The sequence below is a fragment of the Epinephelus moara genome, chromosome 5, assembly GCF_006386435.1.
Source record: "Epinephelus moara isolate mb chromosome 5, YSFRI_EMoa_1.0, whole genome shotgun sequence".
In the NCBI taxonomy this organism is placed as follows: domain Eukaryota; kingdom Metazoa; phylum Chordata; class Actinopteri; order Perciformes; family Serranidae; genus Epinephelus; species Epinephelus moara.
The window spans coordinates 43,581,375-43,598,222 of record NC_065510.1 but is presented as its reverse complement, the minus strand read 5'-3'; the positions used below and the strand labels follow the sequence as shown (position 1 = coordinate 43,598,222).

General features: G+C 40.9%; 1 protein-coding gene across 3 annotated transcripts; it reads left to right on the top strand.

Moving 5' to 3' along the window:
- Positions 1-2,727: 2,727 nt before the first annotated feature.
- Positions 2,728-14,971, top strand: scoca (short coiled-coil protein a). 3 transcript variants are annotated; one of them, XM_050044315.1, is made up of 4 exons: positions 2,728-2,898; positions 10,140-10,211; positions 10,329-10,409; positions 12,592-14,971. In XM_050044315.1, the coding sequence occupies exons 1-4, from the start codon at positions 2,805-2,807 to the stop codon at positions 12,732-12,734; spliced, it is 390 nt and encodes a 129-aa protein (XP_049900272.1). In that variant the 5' UTR covers positions 2,728-2,804; the 3' UTR covers positions 12,735-14,971. The 3 variants fall into 3 exon arrangements, with proteins under 3 accessions (XP_049900272.1, XP_049900273.1, XP_049900274.1); XM_050044316.1 differs by lacking the exon at positions 2,728-2,898 and adding an exon at positions 7,528-7,681; XM_050044317.1 differs by lacking the exon at positions 2,728-2,898 and adding an exon at positions 7,545-7,677.
- The last annotated feature ends 1,877 nt before the right edge of the window (positions 14,972-16,848 follow it).

Below are 16,848 nucleotides of genomic sequence, written 5' to 3'. Positions count from 1 at the left end.
AAACTCAGTGGTTTATTTAGCCTAACGATATCTCTGGACTATAGTAGCTGCAATGGACGACTTTGAACGCGATTTTGAAGAGTTTCTTGTAGCGGACACAGATCCAGAGCCATACCTGTTTGAGCTAGAGCATACAGATGAGGAACTCCAGGTGTTGGATGCTGAGCGGGCGAGAAGAATCCTCCGAGGCAGCGGAGCAGCAAGGGGCCGAGGGGAGACGGAGGTCAGGGGAGGATTGGTGGTGTAGCTGCAGGGCTTGCCAACCTGTGCCTACGGAGGTGGAATCATTTTGTTGCACAGAATGGGATTCGGTGCTACCATCGTTGGGGAGATATAGCTATCATCAGAAGGAAAACCGCCGCAGAGAGTGCATCACAGGGAGTGAAAACTTTGCAGCAATCACTAATCCTGGCGTGATTGAAACATTTTTTCATGTTCCTAAGATAAACTGGAAAAAACACCCCAGGCCTGCAGGAGCTGATGGACAGCTTTCAGTCGAGTGAGTAATATCGTCCGTGTTGTCTCTTTGTTTGCTTTTACCGAGTGACCTAGCGTACCTGTCCCAGAGCCAGCTGCAGCTGTTGCTCACCGGTGTATCCCTCCGCGCAGGGCGTAAACACACTATAATTCATGTATCAAACTTCTTCTAAAACAACTAAAAAGGACTCTCGTTTTTCGAATTAATGTTTAAACATGTTTATTTTAAATGCACGTGCAGAAATGCCATCTTCAGGGTTTCTGTAACGTTTATTTGTTTACTTTTACTGTAGGCTACTGACCCCCTATAGACTTCAATTGTATTCGCTAAGCTAAGCCGCAATGCTAACTGCTGAGACCCAGCCACTGGATGTACAGACACAAAAAGATATCGATCATGTTGTCTCACTATGAAAATGATAGAGAAAGGGCATAACTCCCAAATCGTAAAGTTAAAGTATTCCTTTAACATCTTAACCACTGTCGTCAAGATATGTCGGCAAACTTACAAAATCAACAGCGGGGGAAAACCACCAACAATCCTAAGGGACACAAGGCACCTGCACAGAAGTGATGGATTGGCTATAGTGGAGTCCCTAACATATTTATGATTCTTACGATCTCAGATGAAGCAATGAGGCAAAGAGGAAGAGGCATGTTCACCTGGAAGCTCTTATAAGCTTGCCATGCCTCTCAAGGTCATTCATGTGACTTTGTTGCTAATATCTCAAGGACAGGTAGAAGGATGGCATCCTTCAAGGTAAAGACTGTGGTGACGGTCTGAGTGAGGTCACCACTTTATCCTGTTGAAACAATAACAAAAACTTGGATTAATTTTTATGAAAAACACTTTTGATTCTTTTGATCGGTGGACCCTTTTGGACTTAAGGAAAATGAATAACTTACTGTGTAATCAAGAAATGGACACATTCTGACTTTATGACAGCTTCAGAGGGAGGGAGTCACCTGTGAGGCAAATTGTGATTTGTGATATTGGGCTTTATAAATAAAATTGATTGATTGATTGATTGTTTCTATGTCACACTGGTAAACCTGAATTAATTTTGGTCTTCTCTGGTGTTCATGGTTTCAGTTAAATGAAATGAACCTGATGTGTTGTATTTCTATATTAAACATTTATATTTGGATGTGCAATCTAAACAGCTATCTAACCTTAGCACCAGTGGTTAATGAACAATCCAGTGTTTTACATCCAAAGAATTTCTAAAAAAAAAAAAAGAACTACTTGGCAACCAGACCAGGTGTCTAACTGAGACTGGTCTTTATTTGTCAAAATATGAAGATACATGTGGCTAGTAAAAGAGGCTGGGAGTTCAATTGGGACTCAGCCTTTAATTTAAGTTTTTACAGTGTTCTTACATCTAACCAAACCAAACAGTGGAACAGTGGAACGGTGGACTAACTAACTAGCTGACTAACGAGACTAACTAAGATGGTTTGGTGAGTTTTATTTTGCTTTCTGTTAAGTTTGAATGAAGTGTGTTTTACTGACTCAACAAGACAATTAAACTAATGTTAGTGTCAGCTTTTTCTGCTTCATCTTCCACATTTTGGTCAGATAGCACAGGGGAGACTTTGTTTCTTAACACCATGGAAGCCTCAGGTGTTCTTTGTTGCTGTATGAATGTGAAGTGCACTGTCACTGCAGGCTGCACAATGGAGTCCGTTACTTGTCACTGATCTGCAGTGTTCAGTATTAACCACCAGAGTGCAGGCTACTCCCACAGATGTAATAAAACTGCTTTCTCATTCATGTCCCCTCCTGTATTTCAGCTTAACACTGTATTGCACCGTCTAATGTCTAATTAGGTGAAAATACACGACTGATTGTGGCAAATTACTGATTTATACTGATATGTGTATTAAAGCACTGAAGATTTTTTTATGGTATGTTCTGGCTTGAGGAAAAACAGCAAATAAAACAAAAGGGATGGAACATCTGAGTGTATTTTCATGCCCATATTAACAGCACACACTGTGAGTAGGTGTGTTCCTCTGCTCCTGTCTGTGTTGTCTTTATGGCTCCCTTTCACATGAAAAGACTGGGACTTAAACTTTGACCCCAGATAGTTCTCCTGATAGGCTGTCTGTCTCAATGTTGAGGTCCAGAGGTCGCCATGGTGACCCATTCCCATGACAACTCTGTAACCCGAGCCACCAGTCAGGCAGGACAGGTAAGCCTGACGATGTCAATGATTCAGGCAGCAGGTGTGTGTGGAGGCAGGGCCAAAAGACAGGGTGAGAGTGAGAGAGAAGAGCTCAGACAGTAATAAATGAGTCTGTGAGTTTTAAACAAAAAGGAAACAATGCTGGAGGAAGGAAAGGAGACCCAGGCCACTGAGGCCGAGGAGGACGAGGATGATGGGACATTCACTAACATATCTCTGACAGATGACACAGGTAAAGCCTCAAAGGACTTTTCAGCAATTTTTTTTATTTTATTTTTTTTATAGTTAGCTCTTTCGTTAGCTTCATGCCTATCATTTTTTATGTGCATAAAACAAACAACAGTACACTTCCTTATTATCTGCGTCTGAGGAACCAGTCAAAGCATTGTACAAAGCTTCTTTCTTAACATGTTAGATGGGATCTGCCAAGACTAAGATGCTGACTCGCTACATTTCTAAATCCTTCTATGGTCTACATGTGCAGTTTTACTTTATGCATTTTCTGTAGCTAAAAACTGCCTTCACAGATACATTGTGAATACAGAACATGCTGTTCAGGTGTAGACAATTTGTCTGACTGTTATATCTACAGATTTAATCAAACTTATCATTTCATGATCTATTTATTTCTATGTTGTGAAAACAGAGCACACATGACCGACAGTTAAAGCAGTTGTTACAAGCATGTGACTGAACAAAAGACCATGAGGCAGTGACAGACAGCTTGTAAAACCAGAGTGGTTATGCTGGTGTATTGTGCTGTAACAAGACTGAGGTGCGGCTCCTACTAAAGCTGCATCGCCTTGTTTTTGGTATTCACTGCATATCTAGGTTGAGTAATCCTCATGATATAACAGTAACTGCTAGCTGCATTTACTGTGTATCTTAGAGTTATCACCAGAGTTGGGTAAGGGTTACTTTAAAAGTAATCAAAGTACTTTACTGCGTTACTTTTTTTTTTAAAGTAACCAGTTACTTTACTGCATTACTCCCTGAGTAAAGTAACTCAATTACTTTAAAAGTACTTCCAACGTTACTCCCTGAGAAAAGTAACTCAAGTACTTTTAAAGTACTTTTGAGTATTCTACATTTCCTATTGGGCAATGGACCACAGGGCGCTAAGCCTACATTTTTTTGTCTCCAAAATTAAAGTTATGGACCACTTGCCCTTCACTGAGATCCAATTCTCCCATCACAGCCGTCACTTTGACCAGTAGAAACACAGAACGATCTGCTGCCGTAGACAACTGTATGACAACAACACCCCAGCGTTTTTAATATTTCCTCTAGGGATGTTACCACACAGAGTAAAAGGGGGAAATGATGGTGTGAAACAGCAGAGGCACTTTGTCAACCCGCTGAGTTAACGTTACTGTCATTAGCATCAAGCTAGCAAACAATGGTACATCCTCACGGTCGGACATAAAGTAATAACATTAACAAATAGCGGCGGGGCTTTTACTCACCACAACTGCAGAGGCTCCCAGCTTCATTTGAAACAGACTACATTATAGACGGTCCATTATTTATTAATCCCTCTGTGTTTTTATATTTTTACTTTTTATCCGCTCCGTTGTCTTTATAAAGTTAACATATCGCACTGTCATTTCAAACTCAACACTTCCTGAACTTATGTCAAATTAAAAGCCCCTTATAACCTAGGCTGAGAGAATCCCTCCATTTTTTTAAATAGGCTTTTATTGTGAAACATTTGTAAGAACTTGGTTGTGGAGGATACAGTAGCTTGTATGTTTGCGTATGGTGCTTCAAGTGTAGCTCCTGCCACCTGCTGGTGCTTTTTAGGTGACTACAACAACATGTCGGCTGGCACATGAACAGACACAGTGACTCAAATAATAGTAAAAGTAATAAAAATAGGACAAGAATAACCCAATGACATCACACACATCGTGAAAGACGACCGGGGATAATTGGTGAGTACCATCGTGTAGTGTGTCATGTCTGTCGGCCAAGTCAAGGCACAAGTTTATGACTCCACAATCGTGTAATGTGACATAGTGACTTTCAGAATGGGCAGAAAGGTCGTGTAGTGTGTACCAGGCATAATGCAAGTCCTGACTCTGACCTATCTGTCAGCGAGTCCTCCTCCACCTTTTTTTAGACTCCACCGTAGACAACGGCAGCATTTCTTCTACCACGTAGCGAACCACAAGCTTCGTGGCTTCTTTCGGACTGATAGGTTTAACGTTATCTCCGTTATTAGAACCAAAAGACAGTCGTTGTTGTTTCGGAGCTCTGATGTTACTTTGTAATGCGTTATACCCACCTCTGGTTATTATCACTGAGGCTACATACTCTCTGGGCTTGTTTTAGCAGCTATCAGTGCATCAATATCTATATGCTAGTGACCAACATCTTCAATACAATTAAACAAAAAAATCTGAATATCGGTATGTATTAAGTAATGTTAAGGTGAGCTCAGAGACACAAGTGGTCCTGAAGTCCTTATACAAACACATACAACGACATACATTATATGTAAAAACAGCATTGTTGTTATAGGCTACTTCTTTGAAACAAGTTGTGAACACATCATTGCCATATCATCACATTATAAGTTGACATAATGAACTTGTGTCTATTTACACATCACTTGCGGTCCATTCACAATGGACCCATGACCCACTTTTGGTCCACAACCTACCTGTTGGGAACCACTGATTTTGAGCACTGGTTACCAACTATGGTCCATGTACAACTGGTGGCGGAGGAACATCTGATTTTTTTTTTTTTTAAATATTAATTTACATGTAAATATAGGTATCAAAATACTACGTTACATGTCATGTAAAATAAGCTTTGCCTTTCCTGTAATATTTTTGTTTCAGCATCAGCCTGCTAGGTAGCCACATTCATGAACTTAGTGTTAACACTGGTCTATGATTAGTAACAAGCTGAACTCTGGTGGCAAGATAGTAAGTGGAGGAAAAAACACTGCAGTTGTAGGTTCAAACAGGAACTACTAGGAAGAGAACTGCTGATCAGGAAGAGAATATTTAAAGCAACACTGTTGAGACTGAAGTGAATGACAATCAAGTGCTAGTGGCTACTTAGGCAATGGCAGTGAAGTCTCCACAGCACCTGATGAGGAACATTGGCCCATGAGATGTATAAGAGCTTGAGTGCCCACTCTGCTGCTACTACTCTGTACAGTGTGGCTGAGACCGACAACAGTCAACAATAATAATTGTTTGATTATGAATAAACCTGCCTCCTGCATGAACTGCCCGTGAATAGTGTAAGCCCATGCTATTGTACTTTAACGTCGGTTATAGTGGTAGTTGAAGAGCCTGATGTTTTCTGAGACGGTACACAATGTAAAAAGTCAGAGAACCACTGATTTAAAGTCATATTTTTAACCACCTGATGAATGAAAGTCTAATATTTACTCCATTAGCTCTGTTTTTGGTCTCTATCAACTCCTGAGAGAAATATTCAGCTATTTAGCTGCTAAATGTTGCATTGTGTTCACCACTAACTGTGTCTATCTGAGCTGTAGTGTACACTGGGATTTGGAGCTTTTCCACAAAACAACAGCTGCTTGCTTTGGCTGAAAATGACATTATGAGTGGTGAGAGTGAACTAAAACAGTAAAAAGCAGCTGGAAAGCAAAACAATGAGCTGTAACTCACTATAAATCTCTGTAAAGTTCTTCTCAAGCAATAAAACACACTCTTGCTCAATTTTATACGGTCGGGGGGTTTTGCTTCTACACTAGCTTATGTTAGCAGGATAGATTCTTTTGTGTAATTGGCGTTACTGAGTCAGTTTCCTGACTTGATTCCTCTCACCTTGTGCTACTGTTACATAACCCTATATTTTAGCATTTACCAGTAGGCCTATGTGTTCATTTTCCCACAGGGGGTGATGTTCAGCAAAGGTTTGGCTGCACAGTGTTGCTTTACATAACTGTTCACAATTAAGTGTGAAAGTGTAGTCTTGACTTTAGAAACAGTGGTAAAATAATAACTCAAGTCCAACTATTAGCTTTTTCCACAGCTTTCACAGTCAGTCAAAGAGTTTCCTCTGACAACTGTCCTGGTGATGGTCGACCATCATCACGGTGGCAGCTTCAATAGCAGACATAGGCCAAAGACATGGTTGAAAGCTAAGTTGTTTAAAAAAAAAAAAAAAAAAAAAAAAAGCAGTAAGTGGCCCTTGAGTTTTTAAAAGTTTGTTTCCTGTATTCTGGTGACTTTTAAAGAATATAAATAAAATGATAAGTACACTGCATAAGCAGTGAAAATTTATCATAAATACATTTATTTGGTTTAGTTTTTGGTTCATGGGGGAGGCCAGGCTATAGGCTTGGCCCACGCCAGGGACCCACAGCCAGCTCTCGTTCCTGACCCGCATATCCCTAAGTGGATGCTTTAGCAGGCAAGATAGCGACAGGGTGAGAAATGGAGAGAGATGGAGGGAGAGTAGACTGGTGATAGGCTACTGGATGTAGCAGCAGTGTCTCCGGGGTTTGGTTTGGCCAACTAGCAGCAGCAGATGGATTCCTCAGAGCAAGCAGAGATGCAGCACAGTGGCTGCAATGATATCACACTCAGACATGTATAGTGTAATATTACTCACATCGGCCACTCCATGCATACAGACAGACAGATGGGGAGACAGAGAGCTGATGCACAAACACACACACTCTGATGGGGATGACATCATTCACTGTCGACTGCTGCTGTGACTGTCTGCATATATAGATGTGTGTGTGTGTGTGTGTGTGTGTGTGTGTGTGATAGCCTATGTTACCACAGGGGAATGATTAAGAGCCATAGCAGCCGTAAGGACTGCAGCAGTTGTGTGTGTGTGTGTGTGTGTGTGTGTGTGTGCGCGCGTGCGTGCGCAGTAGTTGCTCCCCTTGTCGGTCGGTGGGGTCTCGTACATACAGTGACGTCACTACCATCATTTTCATCATCACCATCACCAAAGAGCCTGTAGTCTGTTTACACGGTCACTCCGCTAAACGGAGAAGATATTTCTTGCTGTAGGTGAGTCTAAACGCCGACACGTGCCAGTTGTTTTGTGTAACAGAATATTTAGAGCACCGTTAGCTAAAGGACAGACAGCCTCGCCATTTCCATTTGAAGCTAAAGCTAGCTAGCAGCTGCTAGTTTGCATTGTAAACAGTTAGCACTCCGGCGCTGAGTCCACCACCGCCAATTTTTGAAATGTATTTATCAGAGTCGCTTCCAAATATGAGACCAATTAGATTATTTGGTTGTGGTTGCTTCTGGTGAGACACTAGCCTCAGTAGTGGGTCTCTTGGCATAGCTAGCCAATCCGCTAACGTTAGATAGCTTACATAGCTAATATAGACGCATCCATTATCGGACGCATCCGATCGTGTTGTGGTTTTGCCAGTTTTTGCCCGAAAGGTTGCTGATATCTTCCAGCTGATCAGTCCACTGTGTTATACGAGATGCGACATCGTACTGACAAGCTAAGTAACGTTAACTCAACGATGCTCACACCTTTTCGTGCTGTTGTGGAGCTCAGCTCAAGCTGTTTACGGACAGTGGATAGCTATGTCCAGGTCAGCTAGCTTTCGATCCTGTTGGAAGATGTTCCAGCGATCATGGAACTACGTGAAAGACGAAATAATGATCAAAGAAGAGCCAGAATAAAAGCAACTGGACTTCAATAAACTCCATACATTGTGGCTGTCCGATAATACAACTATGGCTCTGAATGGGAGATATGTGCTGTAACGTTACTCAATAAGGTCACACCTGGAGAAGAGTTTGGCTCAAAGGAAGCATCTCAGTGATATTTTGTAGGTCAGCAGTAGGCAGCAATCGCCACATGATGTCACATCCTGGCCCTGGGTGCGGTGTCAGCTCCCACCCGGCACCCAACACCTTCAGCAGGCACAGATCACATGCCTTAACTTAGTGTTTTAACTGACACTTCTTTAATACATTGACTGGCAGTAATCACAGCAGGAGTCATGTTTAGCCACATATTATGTTTAGCATCTTTGCATAGACAATCCAAGCTAGTTTTTATTATGTCCTTAACATATTAAGCCCAGGGTTTCCCCTGTGTTCTTGTTAAGAATGTGGACCACTTCTGGTAACATAAAACTGCCAATCCAGAGAATTATGACAAAAGCTTATATTTTTAGTCTTCAATTATGCTGGGAAAATATATTTATAATAGATCACACACTCAACTATTAAACCTTGTAATGGGCCAACCTCCCAGTTATTGAATAACTTTTTTTCCCCTTTTTTTTTTTTGCAGTGGAAGACTTGAATTTTGTGAAGTTCGCCAGGCATGCAGAAAGTTTTAGTATTACAATAACTTGTAATTTGTAACCAAATTGACCAACTTTCAGACAAAATTACAGCAACTGTAACAGACATCAGACATCCGCAGACATGAACTACAACTAGGGATGGGACAATATATTGTAATTTAATATTGCAATACAAAAATGTGACAACATGTATGGATCAGTCAGTTATTAAAGAGAACTGAATTATGTCACTATTTTTTAAACTATAATTCTTATTTAGTTTGGATTTAGAAGGGCTACAGAGTTGACCTGTTACAGTTGAGGCACACCTGATAGCAATATTATTTAATGAATTTATTAAAAAGTAGAAAGCTTATCAGTACTTGGGCAGCATTCCTACCTTTTGGGAAACCAGGAAGTAACACAGGAGTCCTTGTGGTATAGCTAATCCCTTTTATGCCTGATGAAATTATGTTTTTGTAGAAATCTGACAGTTGTCAGAGTGTTGCCAAAAATATGGGACACATCTTTATAGTTCCAAAATGTTCATAGAAAAATATATTTTAAAACAAAGATGATTATAGCAGCGCAGTTTTTACATTGATGTTATCAGGATTTACTGTTTGGTTTAAATTTTGAAGGCTTTAAACACATTTTTTAGTTGTTTGAAGTTGTTATGTCTTGTCTTGGACAAAGCTGTTTTCTGGCATAGGGCAAGTTTCAAAGTAAAAAAAAAATGAAATCAGATCAAACCATTTTGTAAATCATATTTATTTCTTACTTATATATAAATCCTTTAAGAATAATGTTTCACCCCAAAAATGGAATTTGTGTGTTGATAAGTTACAGTTATGAGTTTTTTTTTTGGTAGGACATGATTGGGTGAAAAAATGAATACGCCACCATTAAAGAACACACAATAAAAACCATATGTTTGATGTGACTGTTGTTGAGACCATCATGCACTAATTTAAATGATCACAAGAGAAGATGTGTCAGGATGTGGGTTGCTTACCACCTTGACTGAACAGTTTCTCGGGGAAACCCTGAATCCACAGTACATGTTGTTAAGTCTATGCACACGGAGGTAGATAATGGCAGGAATATCTGCTGGCTTTTGAAATATTCATCATGTTACAGCATCCTATTATCAGCAGCCTGCGGACTGCTTTCTGGAGCTCACACTGTGTATTATTGTTGTGTTCCAGTGGCCAGTGGATCTGCAGCCCTGTATACTAAACAGGAGAACGAGCTTTTCATCATGAACTGCGACATAGATGGTACGCCTGCTGACATGCAACTTTGTGTTTCTGTCTGAGGGTTGCATCATGCTATCATAATGGGTTCATGTGTTGTGATTTGTGTGTAAGTAGCATCAGTGTTTGTTTCTATTGCAGGAGACATGGAGAACCAGGTGGAGATGGAGGAGAAGACAAGGTTAATTAATCAAGTTTTGGAACTTCAGCACACACTGGAAGGTAACACACACACACACACACACATACACACACACACACACCTTAATCTGTATGTAAATCCTTGTCTAGCTCTAATACAAACGAGCGTAAATAAGTGCCCAAACATTCTTTTTGCTCTTTCCTCACCACCAAAACATTTCTGTCTTTAATGCTCTTCTGGGCATGAAGGTTTAAAACACTCCGTGTAGTGCTGCTCTTTCCTCTCTTCCTCAGCTTAGCCATGCTGCTGTCTTGATATGGTCCTGTGCTAATGCACTCGCTCTACCTCTCCTCCACTCTCCCTCCATCTCTTTTCAACACTCATAAACACCAATGCCCATAAGCTCAAGGTTTTGTCCAGGCGATGGCAGAGTTTTTCAAGTACAAGTAGTGATAGTAGGAAACCCGAAAAATCTGTAAGGTGAATTCTAGGGATGTAACGATAACAGAAACTCACGATATGATATTATCACGATAAAGAGTCCACGATACGATATATATCACGATATTTATACAAGGGGAAAAAAGAGACAATTTATTGTTAAAAATAGCTATTTTATTCAAAAATATTGCATGTACACTGTACAAAAATAGCTATTTTATTCAAAAATATTGCATGTACACTGTACATCATCTTATTTTTAACTTGGAAGCGTATCATAAAGTATAATAAACAAATCAACACAGTTGAACATGTGCTTTCATCAAATAGAAATAATGTAAACTCAAAAACACACAATCCCTCACTCACAGATACACAGAGAGACACAGAGAGAGAGACAGACAGAGACAGACAGAGAGAGAGAGAGAGAGAGAGAGAGAGAGAGAGAGAGAGAGAGAGAGAGAGAGAGGTGGGTAGAGATGTGTGTAAAAGAAAACCAAAATAAATAAAGCCCAGCCATTTCCCTGGAAGTCATAGAAAAACTCAAAAACACACATTCACTCAGTTTGTTCACGCCAGGTTGACAATCTTGACATCAAGGAGACCCTAACACTTTCTCAGAACAGGAGATGAGGAGAGGAAAGCTCTGGTCCTGCGCTTTTATGTGATATGCGTGGCATTTCTGTGCAACCCTGCATTTGCGAGTAATCCATCCAACAGTAATGTGTGTGCAGAGCTGTATGAAAGCTCTGTTATACATCATTTTAGTGTAACTTTATCATTTTTTTTCGCTGTGAAAACATTGGACTACCGACAAGTGCTTGGTCTTGTTGGAAAGCTATGGTTTCACTGATTCACGTGATATGTGTGGCTTCTCGCTATGACGAACGGTCGCGGAGAAAATCCACAGAGAAGAACAATCAATCTCCTTACTTTGTTCGCCATTCTAGCATTTCTGTTCACTTGTCTCATTTCCTCTGGTCACGCACGGGGCAGAGTCGGAGGCTGAGAGGCTGAGCTGCAGGAGTCTGCTCTCACCTGCGCGCGCAGTTGCATGCAAAGGATTATGGGGAATGTAGTCGCACAGTCATATTACCGGCTCTGTAGGAGAACGCAGCTATATAACTACCGTGGCATTCCCACGACAGTATCGAGAATTTATTTTATCGCAACACCGCGAAATTCCATATATCGTTATATGCCTAGTGAATTCAAGATTGTGAATTCAGCTTTTTAATCTGGTAACAGTTTCCTGAGCTGCATAACGTCATGGCCGAAACAGTTGCATTCAGCTAAATGTCATCAACCAGCTTTTTGTTTTTGATAAAAATGTTTATACTGGCGAAAGGGTGCCTCTTTAAATCTTAATAGTGTGACAGTATGACAGTACCCTGAATTTGATAGGGGTCATGTAAATAGCATATTCCATTTGGATGTTCCGAATAAAGCCTTTTTCCAAATGAAGCATTTTCTGACGAAGACGTGGGATTATTCTGGTTTAAATAGCATTATTTGGTCATGTTTACAGTCGGAATATTGTCTTTTTTGGAATAAGGGGAAAAACCAGAATATTTTGTGCATGTAACGTTCTGTTGACTCAAGTGGCTTCACCTCTTGATATAATACCTCATTAACAAAAAGGACGAGTCTGTGCCACTCATAGATGCAACCGTTCACCACGAAATGTGGACATTTTACAAATCGTGCAAAAACAGCAATTCTGAGAAGCAGATAAAACCTACGACAGGGCAGGTAGATATCACTGGATTTATTTCTTAAGTGATTTCTGTGTTTTAACTTCCCATTCTTTATCTTGGCCAGACCTGTCGGCGCGGGTTGACGCAGTGAAGGAGGAGAACCTGAAGTTAAAGTCTGAGAACCAGGTTCTCGGTCAGTACATTGAGAACCTCATGTCTGCCTCCAGCGTCTTCCAGACCACTGACACCAAGAGCAAACGGAAGTGAGGTACACCCTGAAGTCCCAGGCCAGCAGCTGGGAGACGAGACCCACCGTGGAGATATGGAGAGGGATTTGTTTTCTCAGCAGACCTGGGCGGTTTCTCTAACTGTTAGTGCTCACTTACCTGAGTCAAAACTAACAATTTAATAATTAAAGAAACAAACTAGCTTTGTCACCTGTCCTACTGCCTCAGAAATGGATCCATTTAATGTTAGTCTGGCCCAGGTCTGCTTTGCAGCAGCTTCCTCTCCACACTACAGACGAGGTAGATGCCACTCTTTAATCACCAACACAAAAACAGAGGCAGACTATGTATATGAGGTGGTTAAAGGTCTTTGAACCTTGAGTTTCTTCTAAATGCGCTCTGTCAAAAAGTAGTTTCTGTAAAATAACTCTTAGCTCTGCTTTACCTGCTTGGTTATTTGTTTATGGACAAATCTGATTTTCTGTTGTTTTCCCAACTTTCTGACAGTGTTCCTGTCTCAAAAACAAACCATAAATATTACAAATACTGACTGACCATGAACCTCGTTTCAACACTGATTTATTTTATTATTTATTTTTGTAAAATATTTTCTACGTCAGCTGGATCTGAGTTTTCAGAAGTCTTGGATGTCATCATGTCTACTACCCCTTTTCCACCAATATGGTACAGGTTCCGTTCTGTTTCCCACACCTGATTTTAAACTGTTCAAAGCATTTCTACCAAAAATAAATTAGTTCAGAACCTGGAAAATTGGTTCTCAGTTGGAACCAAAAAATAGCAGGTTTGTCTTAACCAAAGCACAGACTGTGACAACAGCAGTGGGTGTGTCATATTCTACAGGTTGGAAAGAGAGAAGGGAGAAGTCAAGTGAGAAATCATTGTGAAAAAAGTTTATGCAGTGGTCTAATTAATAGTTTTCCTGTGCTTATTTTTTTGAGTGAAAACAAGCATCTGTAATAAAAAAACAAAATTGCAGGTAATCAAATCTGCGATTTTGCTACTACAGTTTATTTCTGTTGTGCATTCTCAGTGCCCTACATTGGTGACACATCCTTGATTAAAATGGTTCCGCACAACTGCTGGAAACTCAGACTGGTTTGCTTTATAGCAGCAAGATTCCAAGAATCATGAACGGGACCGGTTCAAGAACGAGAGCTGTGGAAAAGGGTTAGATTTGAAGCATGACTGTATTCCTCCATTTAAAAGCTGGCAAACTGAACAGTATTACTGAGAATGAAAAATGTATTTTGATCGCATGAGGTTTTTTTTGTTTAAAAGTTGAGTATATCTAATGAGATGTCTCTAAATCATTTAATTACAGACTGTATAAAGCTACTGAGAACTTTTTAACCACAGAAGGTGGATACTAGATACATGTAGGCACCACTGAGAGCTCAGCAACAATGCAGGTACAAGCACAGAGAAACTAAGAGTTGTGTTAACTCCATAAAAGTAAAGATCTGAACTAATATCAGTGATGTTTTTTTTTTGCAAGAGGTTGAACTTATAAATTATAATATCGCAAGATTTTCTTTCTGGACTTACTTGTAATTATTTTCAGTTGATGATGTCATGAATGAGTGTTATGGCCCAAACTGTGATGTAAGACAAAGGAAATGGTGGAAATGGTCATAAAAGTTGCTGTGCTCTTTAAGAGACAAATCCTGCATAAATTCATTTTGTGTCTTACCCTTTAACGTCCATGCGGGGAGGGGACTGGACAGGCCAGATGACAGGAGGAGGTGAGACAAGGAGGCGCTCTAACTGCAAGCAGTAGAGAGGCTTTGAGTGCTATTGATCCACTCAGCCAGGCCTGCAAGAGGAGGAGTCTGACCGTAAAACGTGCTGATGTCCTCAATGTGCAGCAGAGTGGAGGGTGTGTCCTCCAGGACCACTGCTGCCTCAGACACAAAGACAAAAGTCATGTCATCTTTAAATCTTTTAATTCCCTTTAAAATGAGGTATCCAGTTCAGTGATGTCTGGAAAGCAGTAATTCATGTGTAAGCATCAGGCAACTATGGTGCTGTCTGAAAGGGGAGGATGTAGTAATAACACAGGAGGCTATAAACCCTGTTTATGCTGTAATGTATTTATTTTGATATTTTTTAACAGCTGTACTGTAATATTTCATTCATTTCTGTCTGATGTGCTGAATATCCCAGACCTACACACACCCTGTTATCAACTGTAATGTGTGTGGACACCCTGCACCTTTGCCTTTAAACTTTTTTGTTTTAATAAAAACCTAAGATCAATCCTTCAGCAGGGTCTTTTGTCACCCACACAACCCTACATCACCCATCAAAGGGCCCATTTGCACATTGGGAAAGATTATATTTTAAATGAAGATATTAAGAAACCTTTCATTGCCAGACTTTTCTGAGAAGTTCTTTTTATGCCTTTGCGCCGGCAATATCTGAGGACGGAGGCCATCCGTCCCATACTTGTGAATGTGGTGTCTCGAGAACTCCTTGAAGGAAGTTTTCCACATTTGGCATAAACGATCATTGTACTCAATGATGAACTGATTAGATTTTGGTGTTCAAAGGTCAAGGTCACTGTGACCTTGCTTCCATCTCATTCTTGGGAACACTATATCTCAAGAACGCCTTGAGGGAGTTTCTTCAAATTTGGCACAAATATCCACTTAAAGTCAAAGATGAACTGATTAGAATTTAGTGGACCAAAGTCAAGGTCACTGACCTTTTGTCAGTCTCATTTTGTGAACACGATATCTTAAAGGATAACGTCGGTATTTTTCAACCTGGGCCCTATTTCCTCATGTGTATGTGTGCGTATGATTCATAGGTACAACTCGTTCTAAAATTGGTTCAGTATTGAGGGAGGCGGATGCAGCCGGCAGCCGCGAGGTAGATATGGGGGCAAATGCGTCCCATATAAGTTTGCGCATTAGAAGTGCTTTTTTCCGCCACTGACCGGTTCAGATCGCCAGTGCTATCTCTGTAAATAGCATACTAAGCGTTTCCCTGACCCTTCACTTCCTGTGGGCTGTGTGTGTGACGTCATCTCGCGAGAGCTTTCCTTGTTGCCGGAAGAAAACAGAGGAGCCATCCTGAGTGGCGCTCAGAGTGGCGCTGGTTGTCCCGGAGTACAGTTGAGAGTTTTACTGCATCGGTATCATGGCTGCATATTTACCCGATTTCGAGAATGAGGATGAGCCCTTTTATTACGATGGCCGCCCGTACTTATTTGAGCCCGAGTGTACGGACGAGGAGCTCCTACAAATTGAAGAGCAGACGAGGATAGAGAGAGAGGGCCAACGAGCAGACGAGGGTGACCAAACCAAACGCTGTGTAACTACGTTAGAGGATTTCCCCCCTCTGATCAACAGGGCAGTACTGGATATCTTTCTTTCATGTGCCCAAAATAAATTGGAGGAGGCGGCCAAAAGCACAGGGACCAAATGGTCAACTATCTATCAAGTAAGTATAACTAATATGTCTTTATGCATGTAATACTGATACATGCATACTTTGCCCTCGTATATATCGTACCCTGTTTTCTTCCGGCAACAAGCAAAGCTCTCGCAAGATGACGTCACACACACAGCCCACAGGAAGTGAAGGGTCAGGGAAACGCTTAGTATGCTATTTACAGAGATAGCACTGGCGATCTGAACCGGTCAGTGGCGGAAAAAAGCACTTCTAATGCGCAAACTTATATGGGACGCATTTGCCCCATATCTACCTCGCGGCTCCCGGCTGCATCCGCCTCCCTCAATACTGAACCAATTTTAAAACGAGTTGTACCTATGAATCATACGCACACATACACATGAGGAAATAGGGCCCAGGTTGAAAAATACCGAAGTTATCCTTTAAGAACTCATTAGGGAATATGTAAAAATTTAGCACAAATGTCCACTTGGGGCGGCACGGTGGTGTGGTGGTTAGCATTGTTGCCTTACAGCAAGAGGGTTCCTGGTTCGATCCTAGAGGGAGCCCTTACGTGCAGAGCTTGCATGTTCTCCCCATGTCAGCGTGGGTTTTTAGAATAGAATAGAAATTTATTGTCACTGTTAAAAACAATGAAATGGAGTTTGGCAGCTCCAGCATGACAGCAGCATCATAATTAGATATACACACATTCAAGAATAAAGCATACATTGATA